A 13,042-nucleotide genomic window follows, 5' to 3' on the forward strand; every position below is an offset into this window, starting at 1 on the left:
AGTCAGCAATCTAGCTGCTGGACTAGGTTAAGCCCAAGGGAATCCCCACAGGAACTAGAGACAGGGCCTTTTCGGTGGTGACTCTGTATTTATGGTACCCCTTCCCAAGGGAGATACACGCAACCACATCAGTAGCAGTTAGTAAATGGACCGTAAAGGCATGCCTATTTCAGCTAGATTTTAACTAAAAATGTGCTGTGAGTTGGATTTTTTTAACATCATGTTAAACTTCCTTAAAATATTTAATATTTAAAAATGCAGTATATTGCATTTTCTCCTTTAATTGTTTGTGATAGCCACTTGAGTAGGGCTTTGCCCTGAAAGGTGGCATCTAAATAGCACTGATCAACAGAGCTGTCTGATTCCACAGGGTACAATATATGCGCCATCTGCCAAGAAGGCTTTGGCAGGGTGAACAACACCCATGCTCCTGAAATAACCACAGCTATGGGCATTTTACTGCTTAACACAGCATCTGTGGGATCATTAGTAGTTTTCATATTTCCACGTGTTATGTGTAGGCTACCTAGTTAAAGTTTATTATTTTGCTGCTATTATGTTATTGATCCTTTTGGCTTACATATTTTGTCTGTTTGCTGTTTTTGGGGACCAAAGGTAATATATTGTTTGTGCCCACCCCAGTTTACATAATAAGAAAAAGCAGAATATGTTTGCTTTAAAATGATTGCAGTGAAGTAATATGACAGTGTGGCCTGTATACGACATATTTGTAATGTAACCTGTACCTTTTCACAATAAATGTTAGCATGTGGACTGCCTTGCCAATTGACAAAATGAAAATCCAAATATTCAGCCCTCTCCCCACCATGGCTCCTGATATTGTTTATATCATAAGACATTTCATAAATTTGATTTTGGAATTCTTCTAGAAATAGGGTGTTTTTAAAAATCCTTCTTCAGCACCACTGTGGATGATTGAAATACCATATGTAAAATTCAGCGTTAGGGACCCTAAGTATGAACACTTTTTCTCCTAACTTTTTAAACTTTGCTTGAAAACAGGGATTTGTTGGAAACTTAATTTCCAGTTTCCTTCCACTGTGAACTATTTCAGTCCCTTTCTGCAAAAGGAGACAAAGGTGTTTTAAAGAAAAAGATCTGGCTAGATAATGATATTTCATGTGATCACCACATATAAGATGTCACTAGGCATTACCTGTGCAGTTTGACATTCTGTTTGTTACTCTTGTTAAACCGATCAACTGCTGTTGTGAATCGTTGCCAGTTCTGTTAACTGATCTGACTCCTCTATCCTTGATTGCTCCTCGATGCATACAAATTAAGCAGTGAAGGCTTTTCACGACACGATTGGATTAATTTCACTCGCTCAATTTGGGTGTGGTGGGTGGCTGTGAAAGGCAAGAAGAAACACCAGGAAAATTGTGACAACTTTATTTGCTGCACTGGCTCCAAGCATTTGTGTGGCTGCAGTCACTTTCACAGCCAAGCTAGTCCTGGAAGAGTATTGAATTTTCGTACTAGAATAACAGTGGGTGAGTTTGCCAGTTGATGATCAGTCTAGCTCCAAAGAAGACTTTGGGATTTTGCTGATTAGGGGCCAATCCACACATGAACATGGCAGGAAACCCAGATTTGTCAGTGAGGGTATAAGTCAACAGTCAGCCAACCCTGGCACATGGGTTTTGAAACATGTTTGTCTCATTCATATGTTACATTAATTTTAGATCTACACAAAACAGCTGATGCTTATGGAATAGTACAGTTTACAGCTCTTGTCTTCACTGAGCATCTGCCCATGTATTCTTCAGGATATTATCCTGTGTGTGATGCAGTTGGGCTCTCCTGGTCCCCTCCCCCATGAAAGAACTTCTACAATCTAAATATATGTTTGATATCTCTTCCTTTTAAGTAAGTTGTGCTGCAGGAAATTAAGTGCACAATACAGATAACCTAGAATAGGAAATTGCATTGCCAAGCCACAACCCATGAAACTGTTTAAAGCATCATGCCACTTCCTCTGTCAGGAAAACTGCATTTAATTCTCAATTTATTATTATTACTTTTGTTGGTCGGCCCTTGCAGTGGGATTTTAATTATGACATGCCTAACTACAGGGTTGCCTTATAACAGCAACAGCAACAACATTCAGTCAGTGTTTCAGGTGTTCCTCTAAGATCTTAAGGAGAGAAAATAAAGTTTGGTTTGTGTGTTTTTTAATTCAGCCAGCTTCACCTTGCTTTTTTTCTCCATCTCCCTTTAAAAGTTAGAGGATCCAAACTTTGTGATGATTGATGGATTAGAGCTTTTAAGAATGAAACACCCTGGAAATGTCACAATCAGATAGATATTTAGGGGAAAGAGAGAGCGAAATCCATCATATATGAACTGGCTTAAAGATGGAAGCATCTGTTTCATAACATGAAGTGATCTGCAACATGAGTTATGCAGCTGCTCTATATTATATAAATTATTCTTGCAGTCAAGCGGGATCTCCAGATAATTATCTAGGAACATTTAAATGCTAGCATACATAGATGTACACAGAACAGGATGAGCCTCATGAACTTGCCAATTGTGCTTGAGTGAAAACTTTACGCCAGTCACCTCAGGCTTCTCAAGGCAGTGTGGCATGGCAACACTGTAATCATAGCAGCTTTGACTTAAATTGATGGAGAGGTGTCTGCCTCTTATAGTTGTAGATAATATTTTGGTAGTAGATTTTACCCTGGATCCTATTCACGCTGACCATTGAGTCTATAAGGGGGGGATAAGTCATTCACTCAGATTTGACTTTCAGTGGTCTGCGGCACAGAGAGCAGGACTTTATGGCAGAACTGGATGGAAGCAGGAGGAGCCATGGGCCTGGCTATAATGTAGTTAAGTTGGCTTTGATCTTAAGACTTCGTAAGTGGCTTGGGACTGGAAGGACTGGGAGGACTGTTGAGTCTCACATGAAACTGCCTTGTGCAGATCTCCCTCAGAGGCCCTGCTCAAAGTATCCTCACCTTCTGAGAGGAGGGGGTAGGCATGAGACACAGGGCCTTTTCATGAAATCACAGAGTTGGGACCACGAGGGTCATCTAGTCCAATGCGGGAATCTTTCTTTGCCCGTGTGGGGCTCAAACCCACAACCTTGAGATCAAGAGTCTCCTTCTCTACTGGCTGAGCTATCAGTTGTGTCACCTTGATTGTGGACTGCTTCTTCCCCAGTTCATTTTCTCAGTATCCTACCTGGTGGCTTTTAGACTCATGCATGCTTTTAATGGCAATTGGGACCTTTTAACTTTCATTGCTACTTTTGAACGCACATTTAGGCTATTGCTGGATCTTTTCTGTTTCTGTTTTGGAAACTCAAGCTGCAAGGCAGGATATAAATAATTCCAACCGATAAATTGTCAGGGAGGTATTTGTACCTGCCCCTCCTGCAAGGTGACGTTGCCTAGTCCCCAACTCAACAGCCATGTGAGGCAACATACATATAGAAGAGAGGGTCACTCTGATATTTTTGACTTGACTTGTAGCATCCTTGTCAAAAAGATTGGCTACCACTGACCTATATTACCTGCATAAACTGTAAATGGTTGCGCTTATGTGACAACTCAGGGCTCATTTTTCACCTTGGGTAGATGTGGAGATGTGTGGCCCTCTAGATGTTGTTGAGAGAGGGGAGGAGGAATCTCTGAAAGACAGGTGCAACATCACCTGAGAGATCCTGTTCTGGCATCTGCCCTGCCTGTCATAGAGGTGAACTCTCCACAATGGCAGTACAGGAAGGCATGGACTCGTTGCTGGCTGAAGTCAGTTTGCCTGTGCTGAAGAAAGCAAAGATACACCCTTAGTGCAGAGGGAACATGGCTGAGCCAATCTGTGGCTGAAGCCAACTAAATAATTTTGGTTGCTGCTGAAACATGATCAAAAACAAAGTAGGTTGAATGTAAATTGGAGAAACTGAAGTTCTGATACCCAACCTCACCCAGAGTCTAACTCAGAATAGATTCCACCCCCCACCCTCCATGCACACATCTTACTTATCTGCATTTGTCCATTTTGATTAATGGGCTGATGCATTAATTGGTGTGTTTTTTTAAACCCAAGCTTAAAATGTTTTCCGTTTTTATTTAAGCATCTGATTGCATCTGGCCTATCAAATCTGTGCCAATCATAAATCTTCATAAAATAACCATTACCTATTAAATTACTTATGTCATACCATTATCTCCATTGATGAAATTTTAAGTGTAAGATGGTGAAGGATGAACTGCTAAACGTGGCCTCTAAAGTAATAGTGCCAGATTCTTGCGGTTTATGATAGTGGACTGGATGTTAATTTTTAATCGCGGTTGCTTTCCATTACAGCCCATCCTTGCCTGCTCTGGATTGGCAGCTGCCGTCTCACTCAGGACCTTATGAACTTCGGATTGAAGTGCAGCCGAAGTCCCACCACCGAGCCCATTACGAGACCGAAGGGAGTCGAGGGGCTGTCAAGGCGTCTGCGGGGGGACACCCAGTGGTGCAGGTAATAGCCTTTCTCGTGCTCGCGAAGATGGCTTGTTTGTTTGGGCAAGGACCCCTGTGTGTATCTCTTGCAAATTCTAACAAGCTTTGATGACCTTGGTTGGTATGCTACTTCCAAAAGTTACGTCTTGGCCTTCGTTGAACCATATAAACTGTCCCCGTATAATCCGTCCTGGATTCTGTGTTCATCCTCCAAGGCCTTTCTTTGTGTGCCCCCTCCACATGAGGTTCGGAGGGCAACAACACGATAATGAGCCTTCTCTGTAGTGGCTCCCCGGTTGCGGAATGCTCTCCCCAGGGAGATTCACCTGGTGCCTTCATTATATATTTTTAGGCATTAGGTGAGAATGTTCTTCTTCAACCAGGTCTTGGGCTGATTAATATTCTACAGCCTTTTAAATGTGTCTGTAGGAAGAGGGGAGGTTATTGTTTTGCTGTTTTGTTCCAATTATTTACTTGTTTTTATCCTGTGTTTTATCCTGTGATCTTATGATGAAGGGCGGTATATCAAACAAACATTACATGTTATATACTCCTTTGCACTGGGCGTGAGCCTTCATTGGTTCAACAACAACAGGCCTCCAAAGACTGAATGTGTGCCCTACAGTGTGCTTCATACAGAACGACAATAATGTGGTTACTATCAGAATGCTTCTGTTTGCTGACACTTATGTAGCATTTGACATACCACTCAGGCTGCAATTCTATGCAGTGTTAGGTGTGTTTAAAACCATTGCTTTCAGGGTCCTTAGATGAGCCTAACTCCTACGATCAGACTATGTTTGCGCATGAACTCTGGTAGCCTGAAATAAGGTGCCCACTGGTGCAGGGACAAGCTGGTTGGCGTGGTCATCCTTGTGCATTACAGCAGCATGAATAAACATTTCCAGCAACAGCCATATATCACTGTTGAATATGCACTCAGGAGATGTGCATAAGAAGATACAATGATAGGTGAGTGATAACAACTGCGCTACGAATACCCAGAGCAAGTCTCCTTAATACTGCACATTTTCAGAATATGCAACAATATATTCCACAGTATTGGCTCCACACTCCTATGTCCAAAGATAATTGCTCAAAGTCTCTGTGTAATGCAGGATGTTTCTGGCTTCTTGATATTGTTACATCGTTCATATTGAAATTGATGCATGCACAAGATTGTAACAAGACTTCTTGAGAGAAAAGCAGGAAGGAGTTTTCTTTTGCTGTATTTACGAAGTCTGTTGGCTTTTCTTTCATAAATGTTTTCCGAGTGTGCTACATTTTGTTTCAGATGGAAATAAGCTTTTCTCAAGTCTGAATAATTCAAAATTGGAAAGCAAGGCTCTTTGTCTACTTTTTTCCTTCTCCCACACCCATTCGTCCCCTGAAAGCTACAGGCTGAACAGTGTACCATCAAATCTTCTGTAGCTGAATTATGGTTCTATCAGTAATAAAGGGGCAACATCATGATTTCCTTGCTTACATAAGAAATCTTACTGAAGTCTATGGCAAGATACCGTTTGTATACCACGAGAGCCTCCCATTTGGGATGTCTTAGTATTGTTGATGCTTACTAGGAGAGGGTCTGCAGCGTTTCAGACAGGAGTCTTTTCTGAAACCTACCTGGATATTCTAGGATTGAAACTGAGACCTCCTGCACGGAAAGCAGAACAGACAAGACAGTCAGTTTATACCTGTGTAAAAAATAGGGTTGGCTAATGCTTGGGTGTTTATGGAAGCTCATCAAATACTTGCTTTGATGGGGCCTAAAATTCCTCTCATGTGGCCTGCATTTATTTAAAAGCTTTTAGGGGGTGGAAGAATCTTTCTTGAAATTTGCTCTCTGCTCATTCTTTGAAAAAATAAAACAATAATGCAAGTTTGGGGTGGTTTTCAGCTGGGAATAATTTTAAGTCTTGAATTCCAGAGAGATAGCTAAAGATTTTACTACCACCGTTTAGCTTCTTTAGCACATTTCACTGTGGAAATTTCATCACGCCTATCTCATTATTTGTGTATTTAAAGCAAAAACAACAAGTGATGTTTAAGATTAAAATTTCTAGTGATACATTTGTTTGTATGTACCCTGCTAGCAGCCCAGTGCAAGGAAATGTAGATGGGAGGCATCAATTCACAGTGGCCAGTTTGACCTTTAAAATTTCCACCCGGATGATTGGGGGGGGGGCGGGTGGAACACAGTGCCAACATTTAATTGGGCTAAATGTGTCCTGGCACTCCCCTGCAATCTCTTTCTACAGTGTGTGGAAATAAAACGAAGTCTGCTGCGTGTCTCTGCATAGGCAGGGTTGAAGAAAAGGAAAAGGGATGTAGTAAAAAAAAAAAAAGTTGGAAGGAAAAGAGGAAAGCAAACCTCAGATCCATGAGTGTAATGAATATGAATCTAGTTTTCAGTCCCTGGAATAAGCGGAGCTTGTTTTTCTTTGTTCTCCTTCTCCATGAGGGAAAAAAACCAAGATTCTGGGTGGAGCAGGGGGTTCCCTAAGTATTATTGTTTTATTCCAAGCATCCTTTTCCCCTCTCCAAAGTCTCCATTGATTATCTATCTATCTATCTATCTATCTATCTATCTATCTATCTATCTATCTATCTGAAGGGATGTCAATATTCAGGCATCCTGACTCATGCCAGCCTAACATCTCCTGAGGGAAGTAGTCAGTCTATAGAAAGTTAAAGAGCTGGAAATCAGGAGGACAGATGGCAAAACATGGCTGGAACCTGAGCAGACAGCTAGAGCCTTGTTTGCTTACTTTTTAATTTAATTTACGGTATATCCCGTTTTAAAGCCCCAAGATGAACTCAAAGCAGTGTATAAAATGTTATCATAATAATAGCCCCATTCAAGTCTGCTATCAGGATCAGAGACAACATGGTGCCAGGGTTATTCAGTTGGCATTTCCTCCCCTCTTCTTCTTTTGCTGAGAATTGCTGGTTCCCACGGATGTCCTCCAATGACTCTGTTCCTGGAAGGACCTTGCTGTATCAGCCATAGGGCTCGCTGAGGAGGTAGACAGGGGAAAGAGGCTCTGGGCACAGTGTTAGCAGTGGCGTGAGCCCATCTTTGCCTGGGCTTTGAGGAGAAGGGACTGTGATGTCCCTCCATGGAAGTCAGGCTGGGTCAACGCCACTTGAGGCATGAGCCCTCAGACTGGGTCAGTGGTGGTTTCTTTGTATTCTTTTGAAGAGAGTGTGTAAGGAAAACTGGAAGTGTATCTGCCTGCTGTTAATTTCCTCATGAGCACAACTGCAAAATGTACAGGAGCCATGCCCTGCAGCAGTCTCTATCTGATGCACAATTTCATTCACCACATTTAGTTTCTGTGTTGGTTCAACATATTCTGAGCTGTATATTATTAGGCTTTCTACTCCTTTCTCATCTCACTACAATTGCCAGTGTGAACCAGCACTCGCATGTGTATGTTGTCATTGCAGTTGGCACAGCTGGGTGGTCTGTTACAACACAGATATAGCATTGGCTGGATGAACGTTAAATCTAGTTGTGCGGGGCTTCATTCCTCATTTTCCTCATTCAATTCCTTCTTTAGCCTTCTCTCCTTCCCCCCAGCGCTATTCAACCAAGTGAGATAATTAGTGATAAGGGAGATGTCACCTGTTTTCAGGGAGGGACCTCAGCCTCACACACTCAATTGTTTTGTGACTTATTATTTTTGCCGCCTTCAGAATGAATATGCATAAAGTCACCTGAGCGCTTAATCTCACTTCCCACACTCCTACACATTTGCTGTATACTTGTTTAGCTACCATGGCAGCCCTGAGTTATCCCGAGGATTTCTAAATGTTTGGAGAGTGAGATGAGCTTGACACACCTAGAAAGAGCTAAAAATGTTCTGAGAACACTGGCTAATCAAAGGTGCTGGTTAATTGGCCACCGTGAGGTAATGCTTGGCAAAGGGTTTCATGCCCCGTCTCATAAAACTGTGTTGCTAATCATAATGACTCTTCTATATTCAGTATTTTGCAAAGGGAGAAAAAGAGTCTTCTGTTCTGGGAATTGAAGAATCTGGATTTCAAATCCTTCCCTCCCACTAACATCCTGTGTGGCCCTAGGCAACTGATTTGATTTCTCTGATACTGAGCACATACAGCATATTTTCACTCTCAAGTGCTATGGGGTATTTCAGCACTAGAGGCCTTGTACACAGGAAACAGAAGAGGAAGTAAAGGGTAATCGAGGGTTAGAGCTGACAAACCCCTCCATTCGGCAGCAAGTGGATATAGAATCATCATCACCATCATCATAAATAATAATTTATTATTTATACCTTGCCCATCTGGGCAGCTCCCAATCAAATATTAAAAACACAATACAGCATTAAATTGTAAAGTTTTGGACTTGCCTGCCACTTCACCTTTTATCTGTCAGCGTTTCTCTGTCCTTTGTCCATATGACTTGTTGGTCAGCCTGTCCAAAAAAACATAGAAAAGCCCCATGGCTTTGTTAATATCCAGGTTCGTTCCAAAGACATTAACCACAGTTTCCCAGTTGGGACAAAATGGGAAACCATGGTTAGTGGAAGTCTTCCCAAGTTGTTTGCTCAGTTGTCCTTTTGCCGCTTTGTTGTTGCCTTTTATACTAATTTGCTGATAGTGGGGAAAACAGCTGTTTAGACATGTCCTGGTGCGCTCACTTTCAGTTAAAGGTAAAGGGACCCCTGACCATTAGGTCCAGTCATGACCGACTCTGGGGTTGCAGAGCTCATCTCGCTTTATTGGCCGAGGGAGCCGGCGTACAGCTTCTGGGTCATGTGGCCAGCATGACTAAGCCACTTCTGGCAAACCAGAGCAGTGCACAGAAACACCGTTTACCTTCCCGCCGGAGTGGTACCTATTTATCTACTTGTACTTCGTGCTTTCGAACTGCTTTCAGTTATGTCCATTCAATTTCTTGGTTGTGCCTGTAGTGCTTTGGGATGCATGGACATCACCACAAGATACTTAATAATAAAGATAAGATATCTTAATTTTTAACTCCGGAGTGTGGTTTGTTTTTCCAATGAGTAAAGGAGAGATAACATGTTTTGGAAGTCTATATACTGAAGAAGTTTTAAAGCATTTAAAAACACTGATAAAAGCATATACGGTGTAACAGAACATTCCATAAAACTGACAATGCCAGCGTTTCACCCAGTTTTTGAGTTCAAAACCTATTAATTGTAGGAGGGGGAAGAGGAGGAGAGGAATAAAATCTTTGGCTTCAGGAGGGCTTCTTACAGTGAGTTTACTATGTGGTTAACTCAAACCCCTTCACACATTGTTCCACTGTGTTCACTGTTCTCTGGTTGCTGTTTATACCAGACTTGTCCCTAATGGATATGCATTCAGTTTTTGAAGGTGAAGCAATGTGTGTACACTCAGAATCCTCCCCTTGCATGCAGTTGTGCACAAGTGCATTTGTCTATGTGTAGGACCCTTTCACATTGCCGGTGAACATGCAGTAGTGGGAGAATGACTGGAACATGAGTTGTTGTGGCTATTCAGTTTGAACTCCTAGACCCCTCATGCGTTTCCCAGTGTGCAAAGGGATTTGATAGAACTCCCCTGTGATGGCGTCACTCCTCTGCCACACAAATAAGAGAACAGCTCGTCTCTTTAGAAGGAACCCAGCAAGTTCTAAAGAAGTGTGACAGTCCATCCTAGTTGGTTGTGTCATTAGCTCTTTTGGAATTTGGATCCTCTGCTGAAGATGCCTCTTTGGGGGAACATGATTCCATGCCTCTTTACTCAGAAACAACAACTATTGCGTCCAGTGCATGTCAGACATTTGCTATTCGTTAGATGACTGAAGCTGTTGCTTGTTAAAATGACAGTTTTTTTGAGGTTTTAAATTCTAGTAACTTTTCATTATGTTTTTAATCATTTTTGTGAGCCATTGAGTTAAAAAACTTTTTTTAAAAAACCAATGGATTGCAAATGTTAATTTAACTGGAGTCTTGCTGCACATAGTGAAAGAGTTTAAAACAATAGCAGATGAAGGGTGTGTGTGGAAATATGTGTTTTAAATGCTCCTTCAACCAGCGCTAGAAACTCAGATATATAAGCAAGGCACCAAATGGCTTCTTAAACCAAGGTTACAATTGCCAAAATGAAATGCCTAGTTGCCATTTTGGGGCAAGACTGCTCTAAAGTATTATTTTTCAAATGATGGACTGACTGTGATTGATTCTCAGTTAAACATCTGGCTAGTTCAGATGACATCCTTGAGCTAGCTTAAGAATTTTGAGAACTGAAAGAATAAAAGTCACTTTATCCAGGGACAGCATTGGAGAATATATATACATATTATTCACAACTGTGAGCAGGGCAGGGGGGTGAGGTAAGTGAAGACAAGTGTCCACTGCTCCTGTTCAGGCTGCACAGAAAAAGCATTTTGTTCTTGAAATTCATTTTGACTGTGCAGATAAAATATACCTGATAGTATTCTACAGGATATGTTGCTAGTGTGTGAAAACAGGCAAGATCCAATGATCCCCAGGCATGGACCATCCTGGCACACAGGCATCGACACTTGGTCACAAGTGGCAAATAAAGGTAAAGGTAAAGGGACCCCTGACCATTAGGTCCAGTTGTGGCTGACTCTGGGGTTGCGGCGCTCATCTCGCTTTATTGGCCGAGGGAGCTGGCATACAGCTTCTGGGTCATGTGACCAGCATGACTAAGCCGCTTCTGGCGAACCAGAGCAGCACACGGAAATGCTGTTTACTTTCCTTCCAGAACAGTACCTATTTATCTACTTGCACTTTGACATTCTTTCAAACTGCTAGGTTGGCAGGAACAGGGACTGAGCAACGGGAGCTCACCCTGTTGCGGGGATTCGAACCGCCAACCTTCTGATTGGCAAGCCCTAGGCTCCGTGGTTTAAACCACAGCGCCACCCACATCCCTAAGTGGCAAATAGTCAGGTGCAAAATGTGCCTGGCTAATTTTGAACAATGCCTTCAACATCAACAGAAAAGCTGGACTTAGTGGTTTGGCTGAAAGTACAATTGGAGACAGGACCTCTTCTGTAAACCCCTCATAGCCCGACAAATAACTTGGGGGATAATTGAAAGTGACCCATTGGACCATCCTGTGATGTTCAAAGAGACTGTCCTGCTCACCTGCTGCTAATCACTGTTTTTCGCTGAAGTGAGGTGAAACCTGTTTTTAGACATAGAAACCCAAGTGACCTGGGAAGTATTGAGTGAAGTGCAGTTTGACAAGAGGATAGATAAGACAAAAGTTTTTAATATAGAGACTTACTGGTACGCTGTGATTAAGTTTATCCCTATATGGCAGGCCTCATTTTTATGCTTTTTTCTTTTTTCTTTTCTTTTTTTGGTAACTGGCCCTTGAAAGAAAATGTTACCGTTTCAACCAGAGGGAATTGTAATCCCGTCTCACACTGAGAATATACAGAAATTGGCAAGCACCTGTTAGCCAGGTTGCAGTTAATAGCATGCAGCCGCAGAGCTGTACTACAGTCCAGACAGGGAGCCTAAATTTTATAGCTCTGCTTTTAGACAGACGGTACTTTTAAAGAATAAATCTAAGCTGAATAGCTTTCACACATCTTGCCTCTGCATAGTTAAAGCTAACCACAAAGTAGCAGACAGATAATCAAAATTGAAAAGGAGAATAGCCTGGCAGATGTTTTATGCATATTATTGCTGCCATAAATCTAATAAAATGGGAGCAGGGCTGTGCATCATTAGTGAATTATCTAGGGCGGGGAAAGTTTGTTAGCTCACATACAGCCAGCTCCACAGGATTACTGTATAACCAGAGCTGCCAAGGTAGCCATCTACGCTCCCCAAAAATGCATTCTTCAGAAAATAGAAATGTTCAGGATTACTATCACAAAGGCTGCTGAGATTTGAAAGATTGGTGTGTTGTGTTGGTCTCTCCGAATGCCTTATAAGTAAAATGCTATATATTTTAGATAGTCAATTGGATCACAAAAAGAACAGTACATCTCAGAGTGAAAATAGAATGCCCTGAAACAGGGTGTGCTGCTGCTTTTGATCATTTCATTGCTGGTACATGTTACACTGAACCAGGTGACTTGTAGGGGTGTGTACGCTGTAACAAAAAAAAGGGGGGCCTATCTTCTGTTTTTGGAATAATGATTTAGGATAGGGGTCCTCAAACTTTCTACACCAGGACATACTTGAGAAGGCTGAACATTACTGAAGCCAACCAGTCATGAAATTATGGTACAGGCACAGAGTCAATCAGAAAGGACGGCAGATAAGGGGGAGCTTAGCATAAACCACATCAACATACTGACATCATTTTCTCTAGGGTGGATCTACACACAGGAAAAACCCCTGCTAAAAATCATTATAACCAAAGGAAAAGAAAACCCTATGTAAAATCACAAAGAAAAGTTTTGTGCTCTACAGCGCCTTCTGGTGTTGCATGTTTATAACACATTTAAAATGCTGGGTTGTTGTTTTTTTACTAATGTAGCTGAATCCCAAATCCGTCTTTGGAAATGTCTAAATTAATTGCTGCCACAAATGTTATGTGTGCTCTGGAGGCA

The 13,042-nt window shown here is 41.8% G+C and overlaps 1 protein-coding gene across 4 annotated transcripts in view; it reads left to right on the forward strand.

Annotated features, from left to right (window-relative positions):
- Positions 1 to 13,042, forward strand: part of NFATC1 (nuclear factor of activated T cells 1) — a 135,679-nt gene that overhangs the window by 27,598 nt on the left and 95,039 nt on the right. For all 4 annotated transcript variants that reach the window (XM_083518642.1, XM_083518640.1, XM_083518639.1 and 1 more), the window contains exon 3: positions 4,339 to 4,498. In XM_083518642.1, coding sequence (XP_083374768.1) covers positions 4,339 to 4,498 — 160 coding nt within the window. The remainder of the gene's footprint in view (positions 1 to 4,338; positions 4,499 to 13,042) is intronic.

Source organism: Podarcis liolepis (assembly GCF_965112155.1).
Source record: "Podarcis liolepis genome assembly, chromosome: 8".
Lineage (NCBI taxonomy): Eukaryota > Metazoa > Chordata > Lepidosauria > Squamata > Lacertidae > Podarcis > Podarcis liolepis.